This window comes from Pieris napi, chromosome 20, assembly GCF_905475465.1.
Source record: "Pieris napi chromosome 20, ilPieNapi1.2, whole genome shotgun sequence".
NCBI lineage: Eukaryota > Metazoa > Arthropoda > Insecta > Lepidoptera > Pieridae > Pieris > Pieris napi.
Window position 1 is genome coordinate 472,145 of NC_062253.1, and position 22,594 is coordinate 494,738.

Consider the following 22,594-nt stretch of genomic DNA (forward strand, 5'->3'; position numbering starts at 1 on the left):
TCTAACTTCGAAAGAGAAAAATAAACCGATGTTTTCCTTTATGAGAAAGTTCTTTGGCGAAATGATGTTGCTGCATCTAAGTGCATGCTCGTAAAAATATCATAAACTGCACAAATTGCCCGGATTTCAGTGACATTTCGTAGTATAAAAGTGCACAACGACCCGCGCAGATCCGGATAATTTGATGGGTTTTTAGCTTGGATAACCCCATTTTAGTAGGTACTTCGACATAATTCTGTATCTATATATGAATTGTGGCGCACGTCACGACGTCATGTAGGGTGATTTACTTATTTTGAATAAAGGAATTCAATATGTAATATGTAAAACGTCGGATTAAGTGTTTTCTTGAAATTCTAAATAACTTTTGGGTTCTAAAACGTTAACCCAAAAATCATCAAAACTGTTAAACAGAGGGACTACTCTAAGACATCCGTTATGGATGTTATTAAATGTGGATTAACAATACCTACTCGATAATTTGGCATTCTATTTCAAGAGACAGATTCTTCGGATAGATAGGTAAGATATTATGGAGAGAAATGCCTCAAGTTACTCCATGCCTGTGTGTACTGAAATATTCGGTTTATGCAATGTAAATAAATATGAACTCTGAAAGGTTTCCGGAGCTTTTGATCGATATGCAGGCGCAAGATATTTTGAGACGGGAATATTTTAAAATAAAATTTCGCTCAAATAATGTAGGTTTTAAAGTTATTGTATGTTTCTTATATCCAAACAATAAACAGTCATTTATTTTATGAAGTAAAACTTCTTTAGGCGCATGAGGGTAATTTTTTTACGGATGAAACGCAATAATAAAAATATTAGCGTCACGAAGATGTGCAGCGTTTTTGTCGAAGAAAAGGGAGAGAGCGATTGAGACCGTTTCAGAGAGAGTGAGAAAGGGCGAATTACCTTATATAAATTCTATTTTTAAGAGAAATTATAATATATATTTAATAATATATATGTAAATGAAATATTATTATTTTATATTTTATTGAAAAATATGTTATTGAAATCTCAAATGACGAATTGTAAATTACCTCGTGTTTTCATTAACGAAGATATTAAAAAAAAATATTATTTGTATTAATTTCGACACTTAATATTTTAATGACAATTACACATCTTTTTTCATATCCATTTTCCCTCCTTCTGAGTCTCCGAAATCTAAAGTTTCTAAAGTTTAGATTTGTATAAATATGAAAAAGACTTAAAAATTTGTTAGCCAAAGAAGTTTCACTTCTAAAATATGTACTTTGTACGCACGCACTTTTTTTTATAGTTCATAGTCTCGACTGGTAATGGCTGGTAATGGTCCCTAGCATGGAGTGATGGCAGGAGAAGTCGGGGTCGATCGACACCCGGTGGTCTGCCAAATTAAGACTAATGATTAATTTAGACTATCCCTAATGCACTAAGACAAGCTGAGGATAGAGTGGTGTGGAGGCAGCAAGTGGACGTAACGGTTAGGGCTTTTCAAGATAGACACGAGTTTCAGTATTGAATACGAAGAATGTTATTTCTGTCTACATAAGTTTGAATAGTCAAATCTGGTTTCAAATAACCTATTCCCAGAAGAAGCAATTCACCACCAAAATATGGATCTATACTTGGTAATACTTCCGATATTAAATACAATACAACAATAATTGATAGCTTAAAATGTTCATAAAGAATGTATAATTTTAATGACACAATCTGCTCCGTTAAGTACAGTTTATTTTACAAGGTAATAAATAAAACCGGTTATGAACAGTTAAACTTTTAATTACCCGTAAAATGCACTCACAGTGATTAATTTAACTATATATTAAAGGCTTTTAACATTTAAGTCATAAATTGTATTACGTATGCCTTGTTGAAATTTTAATAGCCATCGAGGTTTAAGCATATTATAGATTTAAATAAAAATCTTCGATCAAAATATTAACTGTCATACAAGAGTTAATTATCTTTTGAAAACTGTTATGTTTTCAAAAGAAAAATATATAACAAAACTAAAACAGTCTTGGATTTGCCCCTCCTGCCAGAATGTCACGGCAAGGCGTAAAGGTGACGAGACACCCGTTAAGACTCAATTTGAGTCCTCTCCGGAAAGCAGTGCATCATCAAATAGCACTTCGCACACCGGAACTAGCCCAGTAACGTATGAACAGCTTAAAGTACTTCTGGAATCGAACATAAGTGCTGCTCTCACCGAGATTAAAAAGGAGTTCTCGCAAACGGTTGATTTTTTGACCGGTCAATTAGCTGAGTATAAAAATGAATTGAATACTCACATGGGGAGAATCCTGGCACTTGAAAGTGATAATATGGAATTGCGGGCTGAACTCAACACTGTACGCAAGCAACTTTCGTCACAGAATACCTCAGGTCTTAGTACCACCGTCACAGAATTGCGATATGAGTTAAACGAACGCTGCCAAATGGATTTACTCAACGACATTGAAATATCTGGTATCCCGGAATTTCCTAATGAGTCCCCAGTGCACCTCGTTCTCACTACCGCACAGAAGCTCGGAGTCATTATTGAGGAGCGCGATATAGTTAGTGTACACCGCGTCGGTGCTAAACCTCCAACTAACAATGATTCGGACGGCTCGCAAGTCATTACCCGTCCCTCCCGTCCCCGGCTAATTGCAGTGAGACTCGTGCGCCGTTCCATTAGAAATGATTTTTTAAAACAGGCTAGAGTAAAACGTAACTTATCAACAGCTGATTTTGGCTTTCCATCACACGCCCCGAAGCCGATTTATATCAATGAGAGGTTAACAAAGGTCAATCGCTTGCTTTATGGTAAGCTACGAGAGAAATGCAAGGAACACCGTTGGAGATTTGTGTGGACGAAGGGGGGTCGTGTGTTTGCTAGGCAGACAGAAACAACTAAGATAAATATTTTTCGTACTGAAGCCGACATTCTACGTGTGTTTGGGAGTATCCCTAGTGTATCTCATACATGTGGCTAAGATTAATGGTAGTGTGTCTTTCTTTGATTTAATATTGTATACTGTCTATACTTTGCCATCGGTAATCGTTTCTGTTAATGATGTGTGTGTTGTGGTAGTATTCATCTTGATCTATTGGTTCTTTGGTATGCATAAACTTATATACTTAAGACACAGTCTAATTTACTTACATTTGTGTGTTTATATATTCTGTACACAGGGTAATAATTGTTTGACTTATGAATACCATCAAATGATACCTCATGACTTAAATATTATTATTTTATTAATTTATTTAAAGTATTGTGTATGTATATGTATATGTTTTTACTATTGTGCATACCAGAAACTTACTGCTATGTATCAATTTATTCATCTTCTGAAAATACCTCTATGTATAAATTGTCTATCTTATTGCTTTCTTATAATTATAATATATCGAAGTTGGGTATTCATAGCTATTACAAGGGGGGATTTATTTATTTATTGCATATTTTTATTTTTTTATATCAAGTAACATGAACAAGCATAAAAAATTACTTATTGGTTTTTTTAATGCGGGGTCGTTGGGTACCCGGCATGATGAATTGCGTGTCATATTTGATCGCCATCTGCCGGATATCTTTGCAATCAACGAGACTTGGCTTAGGGATGGGCAGGAGGCTCGTGCACCGACAATACCAGGATACACCTTTCGCCATAGGCCCCGGTCCCCTGAAGTTCGTAGCAGAGGTGGTGGCGTTGGTTTCTATGTCAAGTGTGGTATTAGTGCGCGTGTCTGCTGTCTTCCCCATTGCAATCAGTCTGTGGAGCAGTTATGGCTTAAGATTAACGTCAAATCACTTCGTGTTGCTGTGGGTACGGCGTATCGTCCGCCTTGGCTGAATGTAGACGTTTTCTTAGACGCATTGACGGAGACTATCTCATCGTTAGGTAGCTGTGATTACTTGGTACTTACCGGTGACTTTAATATAAATCTTCTGAAACATCTAGACAGTAACACAGCTCGTCTTAATGCATTTTTGAAAACAGTGGACTTAGTTAATCATGTCAAGGATCCTACGCACTTCACTTCTCACAGTCAGTCACTCATTGATGTTGTTTGCACAAATGCCCCAGTTGCCTGCATAAATATCGAATATATCCCAGATCTTGGTGCACACGCTTTTATTCTAACAGAGTTTAAATTGAACAAACCGAAAGCACCGTCCAAGCGCATAACGTTCAGGCCATTAAAAGATATCGATAAATCTAATCTCGATAAGGTTACTGCATCGATACCTTGGCATTTAATTGAGAGCTTTGCTGATGTGAATCAAATGGTTGATACTTTTAATCGTTACATAATCGAACTCTTCGACAGGTTTGCTCCAGTAAAAACAAAGGTGGTAAAAAAGTTATCATACCCGTGGCTTACCAGTAATATCCGGTATATGATGGAGTTGCGAAATGATGAACATCAAAGGTACCGCAGAACCAGGCTAGATGTTCATCTTGAGTCATATAAACAGTTAAAAAGTTTGGTTAATTGCAGTTTATTTTATGAAAAAAAAGCTTTCTTCGACTACAATATCAATACACATCATAAAAACACTAAGTTGCTTTGGAAAAATCTAAAAAAGAATATCTTGCCTGACTTTGCACGTACAGATGATCTACCCCGGTACCTGTGTGATGCTGATGAGATGAATAAGCATTTCTTAAATATCCCGGGGGATAATATTGTAGACCCTTCCTATCTCGCATACTTTGATGACAATCGATTCAGCGAACGAACTTTTACCTTCGAACCTGTCAGTGAGCATTACGTCGGTAAGCTTATTTTGGACATCAAGACTAATGCACAGGGGGATGACGGAATTAATAGAGATATGTTTATTTTAACGCTTCCTTATACTTTAAAGATTATAACAGCCATAATAAACAAATCTCTTTCAACCTATACCTTTCCATCACAATGGAAGATAGCCCTTGTCCGGCCAATTCCTAAAATACAAAACCCAATAGAGCTCAAAGACTTAAGACCGATCAGCATTCTCCCTTACCTTTCAAAGATCCTGGAACGAGTAGTTTATAACCAAGTCATCAAGCATTGCGAAGCCTGTAACATACTCCCTGCATTTCAGTCAGGATTTAGAAAACTCCGCAGTACCACTACTGCATTGCTTGATGTAGTGGATAATTTGATCTCAGCTCAAGACATAGGTAACCCGTCCATCCTCACTCTTCTTGACTTCTCTAGAGCTTTTGAATGTATCAATCTTCCTCTTCTTATTTCTAAGCTTCGTTACTATGGATTTGACTATATATCTGCTTCGTGGTTTAGTAGTTATCTCAGGCATCGATATCAGAGAGTGTGTTTTTTGGGAAGTGATGGGATCCGTGTTTCATCGTCTCTGGGCCCTGTCGACAGAGGAGTACCTCAGGGGTCTATTTTGGGACCCCTATTATTTATCTTATATTCAGCAGACATAACTTCATGTATCCAAAATTGTCACTACCATCTATACGCTGATGATCTGCAAATATATCTTCCTGTTGATAGGGCTTGTGTCAATGACGGCGTCCGAAAAATAAATGAGGACTTGGAACGAATTTCTGTTTGGTCCCATAAAAACGCACTCCTCTTAAATCCAACGAAGTCGAAATTTCTTATGGTCGGCACCAGGAAGCAAGTGTCTGATCTCACAAGACAAAGTCCCACAATTCTAGTTAATTCTTCGCCTATAGCTCAGGTACCAATGGCAAGAAATCTGGGCGTAGAATTCGATAGTCATTTGAGGTTCGAAGATTATGTTACAAATATAGTTCGTAATTGCTTTTTCCGTCTCAAGGTTCTATACAATATACGACCTTTCTTAAGTATCGACCTTCGTATTAGACTTTGTGAAAGCATTGTGCTCTCCAAACTTACCTACGCTCTTCCGGTGTATGGGCCTTGTATAACTGCTAAAGCACAACGGTTGATCCAGAGAGTACAAAATGCATGCGCCCGGTTTTGTATCACCATACCACCTCGCTCACATGTCACCCCCTATTTGAACAACTTAAATTTTCTAACAATGGGGGGTCGACAAAAATTGTATCTGGCTTGTTTATTATTTGACGTGGTATGTACTAAGCAACCGGAATATCTATACAAAAAGCTCCTCTGGCGTAGTAATGCCAACAAGCATAAAGTCAGGAGTTGCACTCAGGAGCTGGCCATTCCCAAGCATCGGACGGCTTCATTTCGTGGGAGTTTTAAATATAACGCGACGAAGTGCTGGAACAATATCCCTCCTCCGTTGAAGTGTCTTCAATTAAAGTCGAATTTTAGTCGCACTTATAAGACACTTCTACTTATGCAACAAAAGTCCCACAAAATTTAGTTTCTACCCATAAAACAAACAAATATTTACTTATTTACGTTTATTCTTATTTTTAACTTTTAATTTAATTCTATTTATTACACAACGTTACACACGATTTACTCACACTTCTTTAATACTTATCTTTAATATTATTATTATTATTTTTTCTACTTGGTATTATAATTATTTATTTTATTTTATTAGAGGCGCAAACTAGCTGCTGTGGTCTCTGGCAGAATGACCAGCGCTGTGGAACTTCTTGCTCCTCAGCATAATGCTGAGCCAGGGCCAATTACAACCACAGTACACACACATTGCACACTAGAAGCGAACCGAATGGCAAAAGAAAATTTCTTAATTTTAATTTCTAATTTTTATTGTTTGTGATGTCTTATTTTATTTTATGTTTTCTCTAAGTATTGTTATTTTGTGTGTTTATGTGTGTGTGTTTTTGTTTGTAATAAATGTTATGTCTATGTCTATGTCTATGTCTATGTACATACATCGGCGCAGTGTTGGCCGGCATTGTGCTTCTCATCCCTGAGGTCGTAGGTTCGATCCCCGGCCATGCACCAATGGACTTTCTTTCTATGTGCGCATTTAACATTCGCTCGAACGGTGAATGAAATCATCGTGAAGAAACCGGCTTGCCTTATACCCAAAACGACGGCGTGTCAGGCACAGGAGGCTGATCACGTAGTGACTATTGGATTGACAAATGATCCTGAAACAGATTCAGTAATCTGAGGCCCAGACCTAAAAAGGTCCGGCATTGATTTATTTAATAATACGTCGAACCGTGCAAAGATTGATTATGTTAGAAATGTACAACCATTTTCTATGTTAAATAATTTAACGATCTCTCTTTTTTATGGATCAAATACTGGGCACTGAAGGACTTATACAAAATCAGCAAGCCGATAAAAATTAAAACTAAAGTACTAAACTCGTGCCTAATACCGTGCCTCACGTATGCTTGCCAAACATGGAAATTCAACAAAAAAACAAAGGATAAAATAATTGCATGTCAGCGGGGTAAAGAACGCAGTATGCTGAATATTAGAAAGATGCGAAAAATAAGGCACACCAAAATTAGAAACAAGACCACGGTAAGGGATGGATTAGAACACGCTGAGTCACTAAAATGGAGGTGGGCCGGCATGTGGCGCGTTTCCATGACAAGAGATGGACGAAAACGGTGACCACATGGGCTGGTCCACGGGGAAAAAGGAAGAGAGGTAGACCTGGATTCAAGTTCTTACAGAATGAAGAATAATAGTTTAATAGTACCTATGGAAAGGAAAAACTAACACAAGCAAATTTAGGATGCAAACTTAAGTACAAAACTAAATATTGTATGTAAGTAAACTAACTTAATCTAATCTAATTTCCTGTTTTATAAGCTGTAAGAAATAAAAGTTTATTTTATTTTATTTATTATGCTCTTTGTATTTTATTCGAGGCCACAAAGCGATGACAAAAAGAATTCAGTCTCCATATTTTCAGTAAGCTTATTAATCATTTTATTTTCTATATACAAATCGATACCTATTACAGTATAAGCTAAATTCTAACATAGACTTTTTATATAATAGTATTATATTACGTATATTTTAGTTGTAAACGGCTTAAATATCCTTTCTTTTTATTATTTTTGAATTATTAAAAATAACTAAAACGTATTACGGTGTAGGTTAAGAGAATTGTAAACACTGTATATTTGATTGTTATAATTACTAATAAACATTACTTTTAGTTGTTGTACGTTGTCTACGTAAAAAATATTTAAATATTATTAGGAAAAACAAAAAGTAACGTCTTAATTTTTTGAACCTGCTCTGTGTTCAATTTGGATTTGAAACCAACTTTTTTGGACGTTCACCAAATGTTTAATATTGTCATATATGCAATTTATTTGTGCAATGGCGACTATCAACCCGCCAGACAGCGCAATAAACTTGATTTGTGGCTTAGGGGTAATTGCTTATACGCCATATTGCCTGTTTAATTCTGGATTCATGATAAATTTGAAGACCTAATGTAACCACAGTGTGATTTTAAACAGCCTGTATCTACCGAGGGATCCAACGCGGCTGTATGCATGTTGCACCACGATATATTCAAAAAATTACTACGTCATGGCTATCAAACTATTTAATCACCTACATAGAAGTTATAGATAAATTTTTAAAGGCAAGGTGCCTTTGTTGGTAGACTATTTAGACCATAAGTTTGACAACAATTATAAATAACCTAACTTATTATTATGACACTATGATAATACGACATTTGCATGCCTATTTTTATGTAGCTGATCGTGCGGCTTTTTATAATAAATAAATCTAAATGTATCCCTTTCTTTGCAAATAAACGATTTGTTTATTTATAAATTCGATTTATAACGTTAGCCGTGTGAAGTTGAGTCAAATTTATTGCCAGTTCTTCTCTTCTGTTCTACGCCTTTGATTTGAGAACTGGGAGTTAATGTAAAATTAGAAGCATTTAATGTATATACATTTATGAACGTCAAAAAAGAAATATTTCTTTTTTGACATTCATAAGTGTACATTGTGTTACCTATATGAATAAATAATTTTTGACTTTGACTTTGAATTGATCATTTACATTTAACATTTCACAAACAATGTACTGAGGTTCTGTTGCGGCATTAGATCAAAGGCAGTAAGATTTATTCGTAAAAAATAAGTTCGTATACATTCCCCATTCGTCGTCGGTTAAAAATAACAATCCAATGTTAAGCCAACTTAATGTAAGTGGAATTTATTGAATTGAGTTGTTAAGCGGATAAAAGCATTGTTAGAGAATTTCCGTTGAAAAGTGTGGAAAATCAATTAGCTCGGAGATAAGACGGTCTGCAGGGAAATCAACGAGCAGCTGAATAATTATAAGCTATTATTTGTATTTTCAATTAAAATATTGCGCTTGTAACAATTAATTAATATTTTCGTAAAATTAATATGCCACCATAATTGTGTGCTTTGTGGAAAATCTTTATACATTGTTTTAGTGAGACACACTTTAATTTAATTTTATCGTGTAGTGTTCGTATCATTCATTATCTTTCTTATGTATTTATTATAATTTAATATATTCTTATATTATAAAAAACAATTTTCTTATCTGTAAAGACAGTAATAGTGATAAAATAATATAATAATTGACTTTAATGATAAGACTCATTAATAGTAATTGTAACTTTTAAGTACCTTTTAAGACAAATGTGCACGCCATTATGTGTGGCAGAATATGCGAACTTTAGATTGTATCACCATAACATTTATGCACTATGTTCTTGAAAATAAATTATTATTATTATTAAACATAAAAGCAGTACTTTTGTGTCAATAATGTTTAACATAACACAGAAAACTTACCTCGTCTACATGTTGTGTAATAAACTGTGATAATTTAAAAGTTAATCAACACAGTTTGAAAAAAACTAATACATAATTTTATGTCATCATTGTGAAGAAAACAGATCAGTGTCTTAATTAACTATAATTTCACACATTTACTTTTTAATAACACACAGTTAAAAAGGTCAAACAAATGTCCTGCGACATTCCCTTGTTGAGAACTGCACAATATTTTTGGGTCGCCTTCACGTATCACGTTCAGACAGCCACAGACTTGGCAAGAAACCTTCCTTCTACAATATAGCACTAAAATCTGCAAGCTTTTTGCAACTTTTAATAACGGAATATTTCAAACAAAACTTTCACTACACTAAAGAAAAGAGAACATGACTTTTATCGATAATCAAACTATTTTTAAACAGTGTTTGTTTAGTCCGGCGTAAAAACCCCGGCTGTATAAATACACATGCGCTAGACAGAGATCATTCATGTGAAAGAAAAATTATCAGATGTAATTCAAGAAGAAAGATAGTACCGCTGTTGGATTAGAATTAAGCTAAATTTATCTTCTGTTCACATTCCATACAAAATTGTCAATTTCGTACCGTATCATTCCCCGCATATTACACAGCTTTTAACGGAGTGACGAGGCTTTCGGTAGGTACATTAAGCTGCCGCAGATATAGCTGAGGAAGCTGTAAATCTGTGCTTCCGAATGATAGATGATCTCGCTTTGAAATTTAAGCTTGGCTGGGGTTTCTCAAATTTTCAATGTTTGCATCAAAGACATGGGGTACTTGTTAGAACCTATTCCTTATTCCTATCCTAGTTGCTGCCCGCGACTTTATCTGTGTGTATCGTGTCACCTGTATCCGAATTTAATACGTAATTAAGAGTTCTAACAAGATAAAATACAATGTACATTAAAAAATTTCAACGGAATTCCTAACTAAGCTAAATCTTTATGAATTTCTTAAAAAATCTATTTATCTATTTATATTTGTCTTTGATTAACATAACCTTTACACATTTAAAGAAAAAACTTTTTACCGGATTAAAGTTATGTATTATTATAAATTTACAATTATTTAACATAATTTTAAATTTATCCGACGTTTCGCGTGCTTTACAGCGTGCGTGGTCACGGTGACAATTATATAAAAATTGTAAATTTATAATAATACATAACTTTAATCCGGTAAAAAGTTTTTTCTTTAAATCTATTTATTTATCGCATTAGGTACACTTAAAACTTACACGAGATGGACTGGACATGCTTATAGCGGAGATATTTAAATGAAAATGATTTACAACATTCATAGCAATTTGGAGTTTCAGTTTGTAAAGGCAACTGTAGTTTCATAGGTTTAAGTACACAGCAAAGCGCGGTGCATTAAAGCAAGTGTATTACGTACTATATAGTAAAAGTTACTTTAAAGTTATATGTAGTTTTGTTAGCTTAGAATATGTGTTTGAGCTTACAGGAGTGCTGAAGTGCCCTGAAGCCTAATTTGAACTGATGCCTAGCATCATCTCACGCAAGGATATATTGCAACACACGTACTTAAGTCAATACATTCTGAAATACCGAAGTACATAGTTGTTGGATTTAAGACGGTTTCCTGATGATATTTTCCTTCTATCACCGTACGAGCGAGTGTTGTTGCATATACAGAAAGTCTATTTGTTTACAGCCGGGGATCGAATCTACGACCTCAGGGTATCGCACGCTGAAGCCACTAGGCCAACACACCTATTTTCCACAATAACTACAAAAGCATGACAAAGATTTAATTAAATTTTGTATCGTCTTGTTGTTAGAACCTTATTCTTATTAACTTTATTTAATTATATTTAATTAATTTAGTGCTTCCAAATGTTGTTTCAGTCTTTTCAATAACTAAACAAATAAAACCAACGGGATTGATAACCAACCAGATGTTGACAGGTCACGCTGAATTCTTGTCGTATTTTTACAGGGTCAGAGTTAGACAAAGTGCTGCCTGTCCTAGTAGCAATTAGTGTTGCCCAAAATCGGTCTTGGTCTTGCAGTCTTGGTCTTGTTCTTGCGTTTTTGCAAGACCAAGACCAATACCAAGACCGCCTTATTATAGCAAGACCAATACCAAGACTGAACCCTGCAAGACTTGAGCAAGACAATACTTAAGCCTGCAAGACTCTTGCGTCTTGCAGTTAAGACAAACTGAGATTTGGGCGTTATTAAGTAGGTATTTGGTTTCAATCCCGATTTTGAGAAACGTTCCCCAGTATCAAAACCGTAGGTATCACAAATCATAACACTAAACTAAGGGCTGCAGTTGTATTTGTAAGTGGCAACGTGCCGCTCGTCTGAAAGCACCCTGAAACGTATTGTATATTGATTAGGTAGGTAAGTACTTATTATATTTCAACAATTTATTAAGTAGGTAGCGTGTTAATACTCACAAATCTGTTCCCTAATAACATTCTAGCAAAGTTCATACCTTGTAGGTATCTACCTATAATAATATGTTATGCTTGTTTATGTCTAATGTGCAGATCTAACGTTAGTACTCGTAGGTTGGTATGTGCTTAAAATTATAGTTAACAAAATTATATAAACATCATGTAGGTGTGAAACTTATGTTTCAAAGTTTATATTATTCTTCTATTTAGCAAAATTTAAAACTAACAGCGAGTCGAGTAGGTCTAGTAACAGTTTCTACGGCAGCCAATACTATGGTACAGACGCCAGCACATCAAGCTACTACAATCTATCAAATTTCTTCAACAGATTTTCAAGTTTATCGCTAAAGAATTAAGGTTCAAAGTTGATTGGGGAAATGTGACGTTCTGCGAATAAACTGTTGGTCGGTCGGTGTATTAAATACCTACTTATTTGATAATTTACCGACAAAGACACCGCGGTTTGCAACAAGTGTAACACAGCATTTGACACTGAGCGCCGCATTCGCCGACAAAGAGTACGGACAGAGGCACACAAATTTTTACCTATTTTGGTAGGGTTGGTATAGGAGTATAAAATTAAATGACCTTGAAGATGTCCCAGCAGTATGTAGGTATAAATTGAATGCTCTGAGTTTTTTTTATTTAAATACATTCTCACACTGGCTTGAATTCGAACACTACAGCGTTAAAAGCTGTCGGGCGAGATGATAATTAATAACTAAGTAGGTATTGCATCTATTGAATTGCGAATATTTTGATTTCGAAATAATCATTGTTAATATCGGTAAATGATAGATAGTGAGTGATACCTAGGTACTAAAATGTGAGCAGCAAGATTGAAAAGTGTATATGCCATGTCAGTGCTTTCAATAAGTTTATTTTAAAAAAGCTCTCTAGTAAGATTTAGAGTTTACCATTCAATTACACACAACATATTATTGAAAAACAAAAATTATGAAAAAGATATTTAGACTGAGTACTTAGGGTCGATTCGACCAAACAAGAGTAAATCTTAATCTTAGAATAAATCGTCAGTTAATCGAGAGTAAATAAATTTTACGTTTTACCAACTACAAATTCTAAGAATAGTGGGCTTATTCGGGAATTGCTACTATACCGCCGTTTCGCACGGAATAACAGCTATTCCTAGAATAATTTATTGGCGTCAGTCAGTCCAATCAGCTGATTTCTGTCATTTCACAAATATGTATTCTGTGTTTTAATTTCAAGTCAACGCAACGCACTAAATTAATAGTCTGGCATTGTATAATGAAACGTTTAAACAATTTAGTATTTATTTATTTATTTTTAGATTTTTTATTTTCTATAATATTAGAATGAAATTCAACTAGGCTCAACAGAAGTTCCTTTTTAGACGAAAGCCTCAAACAAACAAGAAATAAAAACTTTTTGTTGTCGTTTGACGCCTGTTAAAAGCTACTTTTTCACACTATAATACGGCAAAATCGAGTTGACATGATGTATGCTCTTACACTGTCCCGTTGTAGAACAACATTTATTTGCCGAGTTTTATTTTCGTTCACCATTTTATTGCTATTCGCGTATTGTTATTCCTAGCGCAATTATACTATCGATTACGTGGACAAACGACTATGGATTTACTCGAGATTAAAATCATGGAATAGATTATTCTTGGTATAGTTACTCGTGTATAAATTGAAGTTTGGTCGAATCGACCCTTAGGAAATTAGTAGAAAAAATATTCTATCGTGGATACCTAGTTATTAAAAAATGGATAAACGTTGTGTTTACTTAATTTTATTTTTCTGTGCTAATGCCAACATTGACAACCCCACCAAAATAGGTAAAAATTTAGTCCGCTTCTAGACTTTGTGTTGCCGCCGTCGCTTTCATGTCAAAGGTCGCCGCCACTGCCCATGTTCTAAAAAATAAAATAAGTTTCCGGGTGCTCAGAACGGACGCAAATAGATTATGTTGTCCTCGCAAGGAAGAATGTAGTCGTAAGGATAGGTAGATTTTATAAAAATTGTTGTAAGTAATAAAAATATACCTAGTTTATATTATTACTAGCTGGCCTGGCGAACATCGTACCGCCTAACAGTCGATTCTTTATTTGTTTAAAATACTTATTCTGCTATTCGGGACACCGGTCTAGCTAGTAAGATAAAAAAAGAAAATTGATAAGACAACAAATACATTATGTCAAAAAATAAAAATTTACCTTCCCGGAACCCCTCCATTAACACTTGAACTTTATGCTATGGTATTAAAGTTCAAATTCACTTTTAAGTATTATTACGAATATTTTGTATGGGAATATAGAAAAGTGTTGTTTTTAGACTGATTCACTCAATTTTATTTTAATTTTTCTCCGTAAGAACCATCTTCGTACTTCATGGTATATTATTAAAAAAAATCAGACAAATCGGTCAAACCGTTTTCATGTTATGTCGTGACAACGGAAAACGGGTTTCATTTTTATATATATAGATTACCTATTATACCTTTTTAAAGGACATTGCACTGCAAAATTGGAAGTGGGTGATTTTAACAAACTTGAAACGTGGAAAAGCTCCAAATATGAGCGACGTCATATTGCTTTACGCATTTTGTTTTAAAATCATCGAGAATTGTAGTGTCGGTTTATCAACTTCTAGTCTAGTCGACAAGTTGAAAATGGAACAAAATAGAGATACTACTCCTAAAATTATGTGCGATAGCTCATTGGATCCGGAATGACGTCTAGAAAAATGTGCTAAAAGCGTGTATTAGCACATAAAAAATTGCAAAAGTTATAGACCATTAAAGATGAAAAAATAATGGCATTTAGTTTTTTGCCAATATTTAATAAACTATTAATATTTAAGAAATTTCAAATAAAGATTCTGAAAGAAGAGGAAATTTCTAATAAAAAACTCCTGACTCCCAGAACTCTATCTCCATTATTTATAATGTTAATTTAACGCTGAAAATAGGTCTGCGGGTGACATTTTTAGGATTCGCGCGTGGCGTCAAAAGCGACTACGGCACATTAATTAATTTATTTAAGGTATTGAATATTTTTTTTTAAATTTGAAAAAATTATGGTGTGTTTTGAACACTATAATTAATTTATTCCCGTTGAAAATTTTACTTAAAGTTAATTTTTCAACAAGTAAAATAATTGTTAACTAACGAAATTTTCTCGAACGACCGTCTTAATTGTAAGTGAAAAAAAATGTTTAAATAATGGTCGTAAAAATATTTCGCTTCGTAGAGCCTTTCTTACATACATACTTAACAAGATCGTGCCATAAAAGTTAAAAAAATATTTATACTTTGTTTATAACAATTTTTTTACTTAAACAAAAACTTAAAAATCCATGTAATGATGTTAAAAAAAAATTTTTTTTTCTCAATCATCATATAATCGTTTTTATATTAATACAAGATATTTATTGATTTGCAAAAAAAAAAATCCCGCCATTTGTTGATAAATTTTTTTTAAACAAATTGATTAAATCAATATTTAAAAAAAAAAATTTAACACAAATTTATTACATTAAAAATTTTATGATTAAAAAAAAAAATTTTCCTTAATAACAATTTTTAATTGTTTATAATAGTTTTTTTTAATTTTCTATTGTTTAAATAATTAGTTAAGAATTTTTTTTTCCTAAAAATCATAATTGACAGTCTTCTATAAAGTAACAGAAAAAAAATTTTTTTTAATCAACAATTCTGTTGTTTATTAACTTACCAATTTGTTATAAACAAATATTCAACTTTTGTTTATTTTTTTTTCTAAAACTTCTAAAATTAACAAAAACAACCATATATAACAAAGTATAAAAAAAAAAAAAAAATTTTTAAATAAAAGTAATATTCATGATAATCAAAAAATTTACAAAAAAATTTTTTCTATACTTTGTTATATATGGTTGTTTTTTTTGAATCTTTATTTGAAATTTCTTAAATATTAATAGTTTATTAAATATTGGCAAAAAACTAAATGCCATTATTTTTTCATCTTTAATGGTCTATAACTTTTGCAATTTTTTATGTGCTAATTAATACACGCTTTTAGCACATTTTTCTAGACGTCATTCCGGATCCAATGAGCTATCGCACATAATTTTAGGAGTAGTATCTCTATTTTGTTCCATTTTCAACTTGTCGACTAGACTATTCTATCGTACCTACTCTAGTAGCGACTATTGTCTTCAGCGATGATTTACTAAATAAATAAAAATAATCGTCGTGTAGGTACGACGATTATTTTTCTAAGGAATACAATTTTGTTGTAGTAGGTACCTACATCGTTTCTTACTTACACATACTTTAACGACAGTACCTACGTAGCAAAGCGCGACAGTCACGAGTACGACAAATTGCCTAAAAAATGTACCTACGCACACTGTAATGAAATCTGTTAATCTCAACACAATGCCTGTAGCCTGCCTGCTATTATTGGTTGATGTACAATACATTGGTGAATGCTCCAGGATAGCCCGCAAGCCCCCACAAATAGCAATAGGCAAATAGGTATTTGCAAGTCTTGCGAGACTTGCGAGACTCTTGCTGCAAGATCAAGACCAAGACCAAGACTGAGAGCGCAATACCAAGACCAAGACCAAGACCAGGTGTATTGACGCAAGACAATACCAAGACTGGCCTAAGTCTCGTCTTGGTCTTGCATTTGGGCAACACTAGTAGCAATACAGCTGAAGAGACAGAGTTACAAGTCTTGACCGTCCAATGTATGAATGTTCAGTGTTATGACAGGTATAACACTGAACAAGCTATGGGAACAAAGGAAACAGTGACGAACTTAAAAGAAATAATGTTAAAAAAAAGGTTAAGAGACATACAAAAAGTTGTTAAAAGAAATAGGTAGTAGTGTTTGATAATCCGGGTTACCAATGCTATTTACGTAAGTTATTTAATACCAGAAACAGCAAAGTCGGGGAATTAACTATGAAATATATTTAAAAAAAAGTTATAATTGCAATTTACAGGAGCGTAATTTTTAATAATGCGTACAATTAAAATCGTCAGTATAGAAAAGCCCACGCATAGGAACTTTTCTAATTAAAGCCACAAAGGTTTTTGCTTCAGCCACCTGTAGTGCCAATACCGATATTTTTATTGTACCAGGTTAAATTTAACTTCGCTGCAACACAATAAGGAATAATATTAACAACAACAAAGTTAATGAAAAGCTTTCAGCGTATCTCTTGGGATTATTCAAACTGGTTGTAGTTTAAAAGCTGATAGTTATGACTCACAGATACACAGTTAAGTATACTATACAGTTACCGATACATGCCATGATTGTAGAAAATAAAAGCTGTTTATATCGTGATCGATATATCATATAAAGTCATAGTTTGTTGTGAGTCACGAAGCTAGCGTGCATTAGACATTTACTGTTGACGGTGAGCATATAACCAAACTATCATTGTTTTTAAAAGTGATTATGAAAAATATGATGAATGAAGCAAAAGATGATCCACGGAACTCTCAAAAATTAACGCACGCACACATTTTTTTTTTTACTAAAATGCATGTTGTTTATTTATACAGCTGTTTAATGTTAATTATTTTGTGTCAAAGTATAGTTTGTTAGTAGAAGTAAGTGTAGGATAAAAAAGAGGATTTTAATTAATTTATATACTTCTATCAAATATAATAAATGTGATATGACTAAGGAATTGTATATTATTACTCGAAATGTTGTTGGAAAGCATCTAGCAATCTCTTTATAAATATATTTAAATTGAACTCGTAACAAGACAAACTGTACCTAGTTCGTTGAGGCTGAGGTAACTCGACGAGCCGGAAAATTGGCTTTTCAGATATTTTATTAGCTTTTAAATTAAATACAACGATTACCTTATTTGACCCGCTCTAGAGTAAGTTGAGTGCGACTTGAACTATTTTTTTCCATCGAAAAGTCTATTTTATTTTTCAAAATGTTGTTAATGTTATAAAGAAAAACATAAAATAAATTAAAAATAGCCTTTTTTCGAGTACTACATAATCAGGATAACATTAAGTCCGAAGTTTAAAATATTTCTTAATCTAGTTTATTGTCTTTTATTTGCATTGTATTATTTATTTTCTCTTTTATCATTGTAATGTTTCCTCTTAAATGTTGTGCACACTTGTCATGCATGTATTGTGCTTTTGTAATACGTGTATTCTCTGTAAGTGTTTGTATGTGTTTCATTACTGTGTCTTAAAAAAATAACATTAGTACTCGACCCCCAACATAGTGAAGGAATCCTTTACTTTCTTCCACATGTCTCTCATCCTCGATCCAACGCTTCCCCGCTATCGCTTTTCAGGTTTTCTTCCAATCTTTCCAGGTTTCTGGTGGGCGTCCTCTCTTTTTTCTTCCTACTGGGCCATTCCAAGTAAGGGTCTTTTTGATCCATTTCCATTAACACCGTTTTTAACTGTGTATTTAAGTTTTAACCGAAGATTAGAACGCTCCATAGCCCTTTGGCATAGTGTGTTAATGTGATATAATGTTTCAATTAATTATTGTTACGTTTACTGTATAGATTTTTTACGTTCGTAGCCTCTCGCTGATCACAATCGCTAATAAGCACTCGAAACGTCGTAAATAATGTAATAAATGCGTGTTTATATTCGTTAAAGATATATTTAAACTCATACAGTCCCCTAAAGGGTTGATGAACCAGTTCTTGCTAGAAAACAGATGCCATTGTTAACTAAGACATTGGAAATAGCTTGAATAACAGTTTGTCTACATTACTCGATACGTGCCTCTACGACACGTATCCGCCATAAAGTTTGGCGGCCATCTTGCGAGACAATAGAATACCGTAACATCGATGTCACGCAAGTAACTTGTGTCGCGTAAATTTGAGCAAAGCATTATTTACAACCTAGCATAGAACTTACGTTCATATTGTACGTAGACATAGACATAACATTTATTACAAACGAAAAGACACACACATAAACACACAAAATAACAATATTTAAGAAAAAAATAAAATAAGACATCAAAAACAATAAAAATTAAAAAATTCCCTTTTGCCATTCGGTTCGCTTCCTTATTATATGTGTCGTGGGCTTATCGTTAGATTGGCCAGATCGAGATATGCCCGGGCACTTCTTGAAACGCCGGCACATCATGATTCGGCCGGGCATATCGCGATGCGCCAAGTAAAAGGTTGGGCAGATCGACGAGAATAACGTATTTGTCGATATTCCGAGCTAACAACACGGCGGATCGTGAAATAGTTGCATTTCGCGCCGATAGTGGCGCTGTCTTCGCGCGCTCGGCTTTGTTTACGCGAGCGGAAGATGGCGGCGTTACAAACAAGTGAATGTGGTGTTGATATTATCAAAATGAACAGTGAAAACGAAACAAAAAGTGCATTTAAAGAACAATATTACCATCAGTTACTTGATTTCTATGAGGGACATAAAGATTCTTCGCACAATGTAAAAAAACCATGGACTTCTCAACGTATTTTAGAGGTTAGTATTTAGTTGATAAACAAGTGTTTATTTTTGCATAATAATGTGTAGGTGATGCGTTTCTCTCATGTCATTATGTATTAAAATTCTTAGATTGATTAAGTAACTAATGTTTGTACGCTAAAGTTCCATTTTATTTTTTAGGTTATTGAACAAATAAAAAGAAGTAGGGTGACCATGCAGCGGGTCTCTTCGGACTATTATTGGAGTGCAAAATATGATGTCATGGAAACTTCTGACAAAGATTACTTAATTTTCAAAAGAAAAACTGCCGATGATCCTACAGTGCGCATAGTCGCCGTAGATGAATATTTTGATATATTAACAGAAGTTCACAAAGCTGTTGGGCATGGTGGCAGAGAAAAAATGATATATAGTATTAAAAACAAATTTCACATACCGAAAAAAGCTATAGAAATATACATTAAATTGTGTGCAGTGTGTGAAATGAAACGTTCCATGCCAAAAAAAGGTATAGTGACAAAACCAATTATATCACCAGATTTCAACTCACGAGGTCAGGTAGACCTTATTGATTTACAATCAGCTCCGGACGGGGAATACAAGTGGTTAATGAATTATCAGGACCATGCTACCAAGTTTCTACACTTGAGGCCATTGAAATCTAAGAGGGCTGTGGAGGTGGCGTTTGAACTATTTAAAATATTTTTGGAGTTTGGTGCACCATTAATTTTACAATCTGATAATGGGAAAGAGTTTACAGCTCATGTCATTGAAGAACTTGTGCAGTTGTGGCCAGAATGCAAGATCGTTCATGGAGGCCCTAGACGTCCTCAAACGCAAGGAAGCGTCGAACGTAGCAACCAAGACGTAGAAAACATGTTGCGTTGTTGGATGAAAGATAATGATTCTGCTAATTGGTCTGTGGGTTGCTACTTCGTACAGTATTATAAAAATTCATCTTTTCATCGTATAATTGGTAGATCACCCTATCGTGCCTTGTTCGGTTCTGACCCCAAAACATTACTGAAAGGTACTAATATCCCGGACAGTGTTATTTCATCTATTCAAACTGAAAAGAAGAATACTACGACAACCTCGATGGAGATAATCTTGCCTGAAGGGACAAATGTTGATGGCTTAAGTAGTAAAGCACTAACGCTTGATGATGAGATGGTTTCGGCCAAAGTGAATATTTCTGAAGCATTAAGTGTACAGGATGCCCCAACATGTATAAATGCGGCACCGGCGCCTGCCAATATCGCAGACAGTGTTATTTCATCTATTGAAACTGAAAAGAAGAATATTACGACAACCTCGATGGAGATAATCTTGCCTGAAGGGACAAATGTTGATGGCTTAAGTAGTAAAGCACTAACGCTTGATGTTGAGATGGTTTCGGCCGAAATAAATGTTCCTAAAGCATTAAGTGTACAGAACGTCCTAACAAGTGTAAATTCGGCAACGGCGCTTGCCAATCAAGATCTGAAAATAGAAAATATTGAAACCGCCGAACAAAAACTTGAAGCAACTAATTGTTCACCCAGAAATGATACGTCCTGTATAGAAGATTTAGCTTTGCAAACTGTTAACAGAGCTTCTACTAGCAAAGATGTTTTTGTCGTTTCAATTCAAGGGGTTTCAGCCAGTAGCGACACGTCACTAACGACTAAGAAAGCCGACTGCAATACGCAGATTTGTTTGGTTTGTACCAAAGAAACAACTGGAGCTCATAGTTGTAGATCGTGCTTTAAACCAGTTCACGTTATATGTGGTCTCACTGACGGTGAAGAAGGTTACGGGTCTCAGATTTTATGTTTCATATGCAAAAGAGAACAAGACATTGCAAAAGAAAGAGCACAAACTCTTAAAGGTACCAAACGGGCTGCAGAAAAAATGATTGACCAAACAGTCAAAAAGCTTCCGTTATTAGAAGTTGGTAATAGCGTCTTGATAAATGTTCCAAAATTTGATCGTGGACCACTTGATACCAAGAACATCGCAGGTAAAATTGTTGACATTAGGAATGGTGTATTTAAAATTGGTACTACTTCTGGAACAATAAAAAACTGGTTCCCGAGACAAGAATTACAAATTTCAGCCAAAGATTATAATGGAGACATTTCTGAATCATTTATAACATTGCGTCATGCAGTCACATGTCAGTCCATGTTTGGAGGTCAAGGTTTCCAGAAATGCTCCTGCAGGCCTGCCAGAAATCAATGTCACACGAAAAGGTGTGCATGTTATAAGAATAATGTTCTCTGCACTTCAAAATGTCATCAAAGTATATCATGCATCAACAAATGATAGATATCTCAAAAAATATTTGACTTTCCTTTAATATTCAATACAAAGTTTATTTTCAACTGATTAAGTCTGTTGTTAGTCTGATTGAGGAACATTTTTTAAGTAGGTACCTATTTAATGTTTATAAACATTTTTTAATTTAATTTCTCTTTCTGCATGGCGGTTGTCGGGTTGTATTACCTATTTCTAAAGATTTTTTAGGTATTTAAATGTTACGAACGTTTGGTTTGTTATCTTATTTTATTACCAAAGGGCTGTGATTGAATGTGCCATTTTTAGAATTTTTTGACGATGTTATTAATGTTTGTCATATTTAATAACAAATAATAGGTAACTATTCTTTGAAAAACTATTTGACGTTCCTATTAATATAAGTTTGTTTTCAACTGATTAATGAGTCTGATTATTTAGTTACACTTTATTATTTAAATAACTCATTTTTAATGTTATTCATTATTTTTTAACATTTTCATTTAATTCTAGCTGTTGCTCGTACGTGCCGTTTTCTACGTGATGGCTGTGTTAACATTTTATTAAACCTTACTGTTTATTTACATATTTTATTTGCCTCAAATAGGCGTTTTGTTATTTTCTCTCCAAAGAACTGTGATTCTATGTGCCACATTTGGAATTTTAAAAAATAATGTTAAGTTAGAGCTTCATAACAATAATTATTTTCAATTTTAATAAACATTTTAATTCTTAACTTTAT

The 22,594-nt window shown here is 34.0% G+C and overlaps 2 protein-coding genes across 7 annotated transcripts in view; one reads left to right on the forward strand and one right to left on the reverse strand.

Annotated features, from left to right (window-relative positions):
- Positions 1-22,594, reverse strand: part of LOC125059999 (inactive dipeptidyl peptidase 10) — a 348,882-nt gene that overhangs the window by 43,005 nt on the left and 283,283 nt on the right. The window lies entirely within an intron of this gene.
- On the forward strand, positions 19,191-22,588 carry LOC125060000 (SCAN domain-containing protein 3-like). Its single transcript, XM_047664740.1, has 2 exons — positions 19,191-19,611; positions 19,756-22,588. The coding sequence occupies exons 1-2, from the start codon at positions 19,435-19,437 to the stop codon at positions 21,880-21,882; spliced, it is 2,304 nt and encodes a 767-aa protein (XP_047520696.1). The 5' UTR covers positions 19,191-19,434; the 3' UTR covers positions 21,883-22,588.

Coding starts and splice junctions, on each gene's coding strand:
- LOC125060000 (XM_047664740.1), top strand. CDS start 19,435: ATGGCGGCGTTACAAACAAGTGAATGTGGTGTTGATATTATCAAAATG. Junction 19,612..19,755: donor CTTCTCAACGTATTTTAGAG/GTTAGTATTTAG, acceptor TTTATTTTTTAG/GTTATTGAACAAATAAAAAG.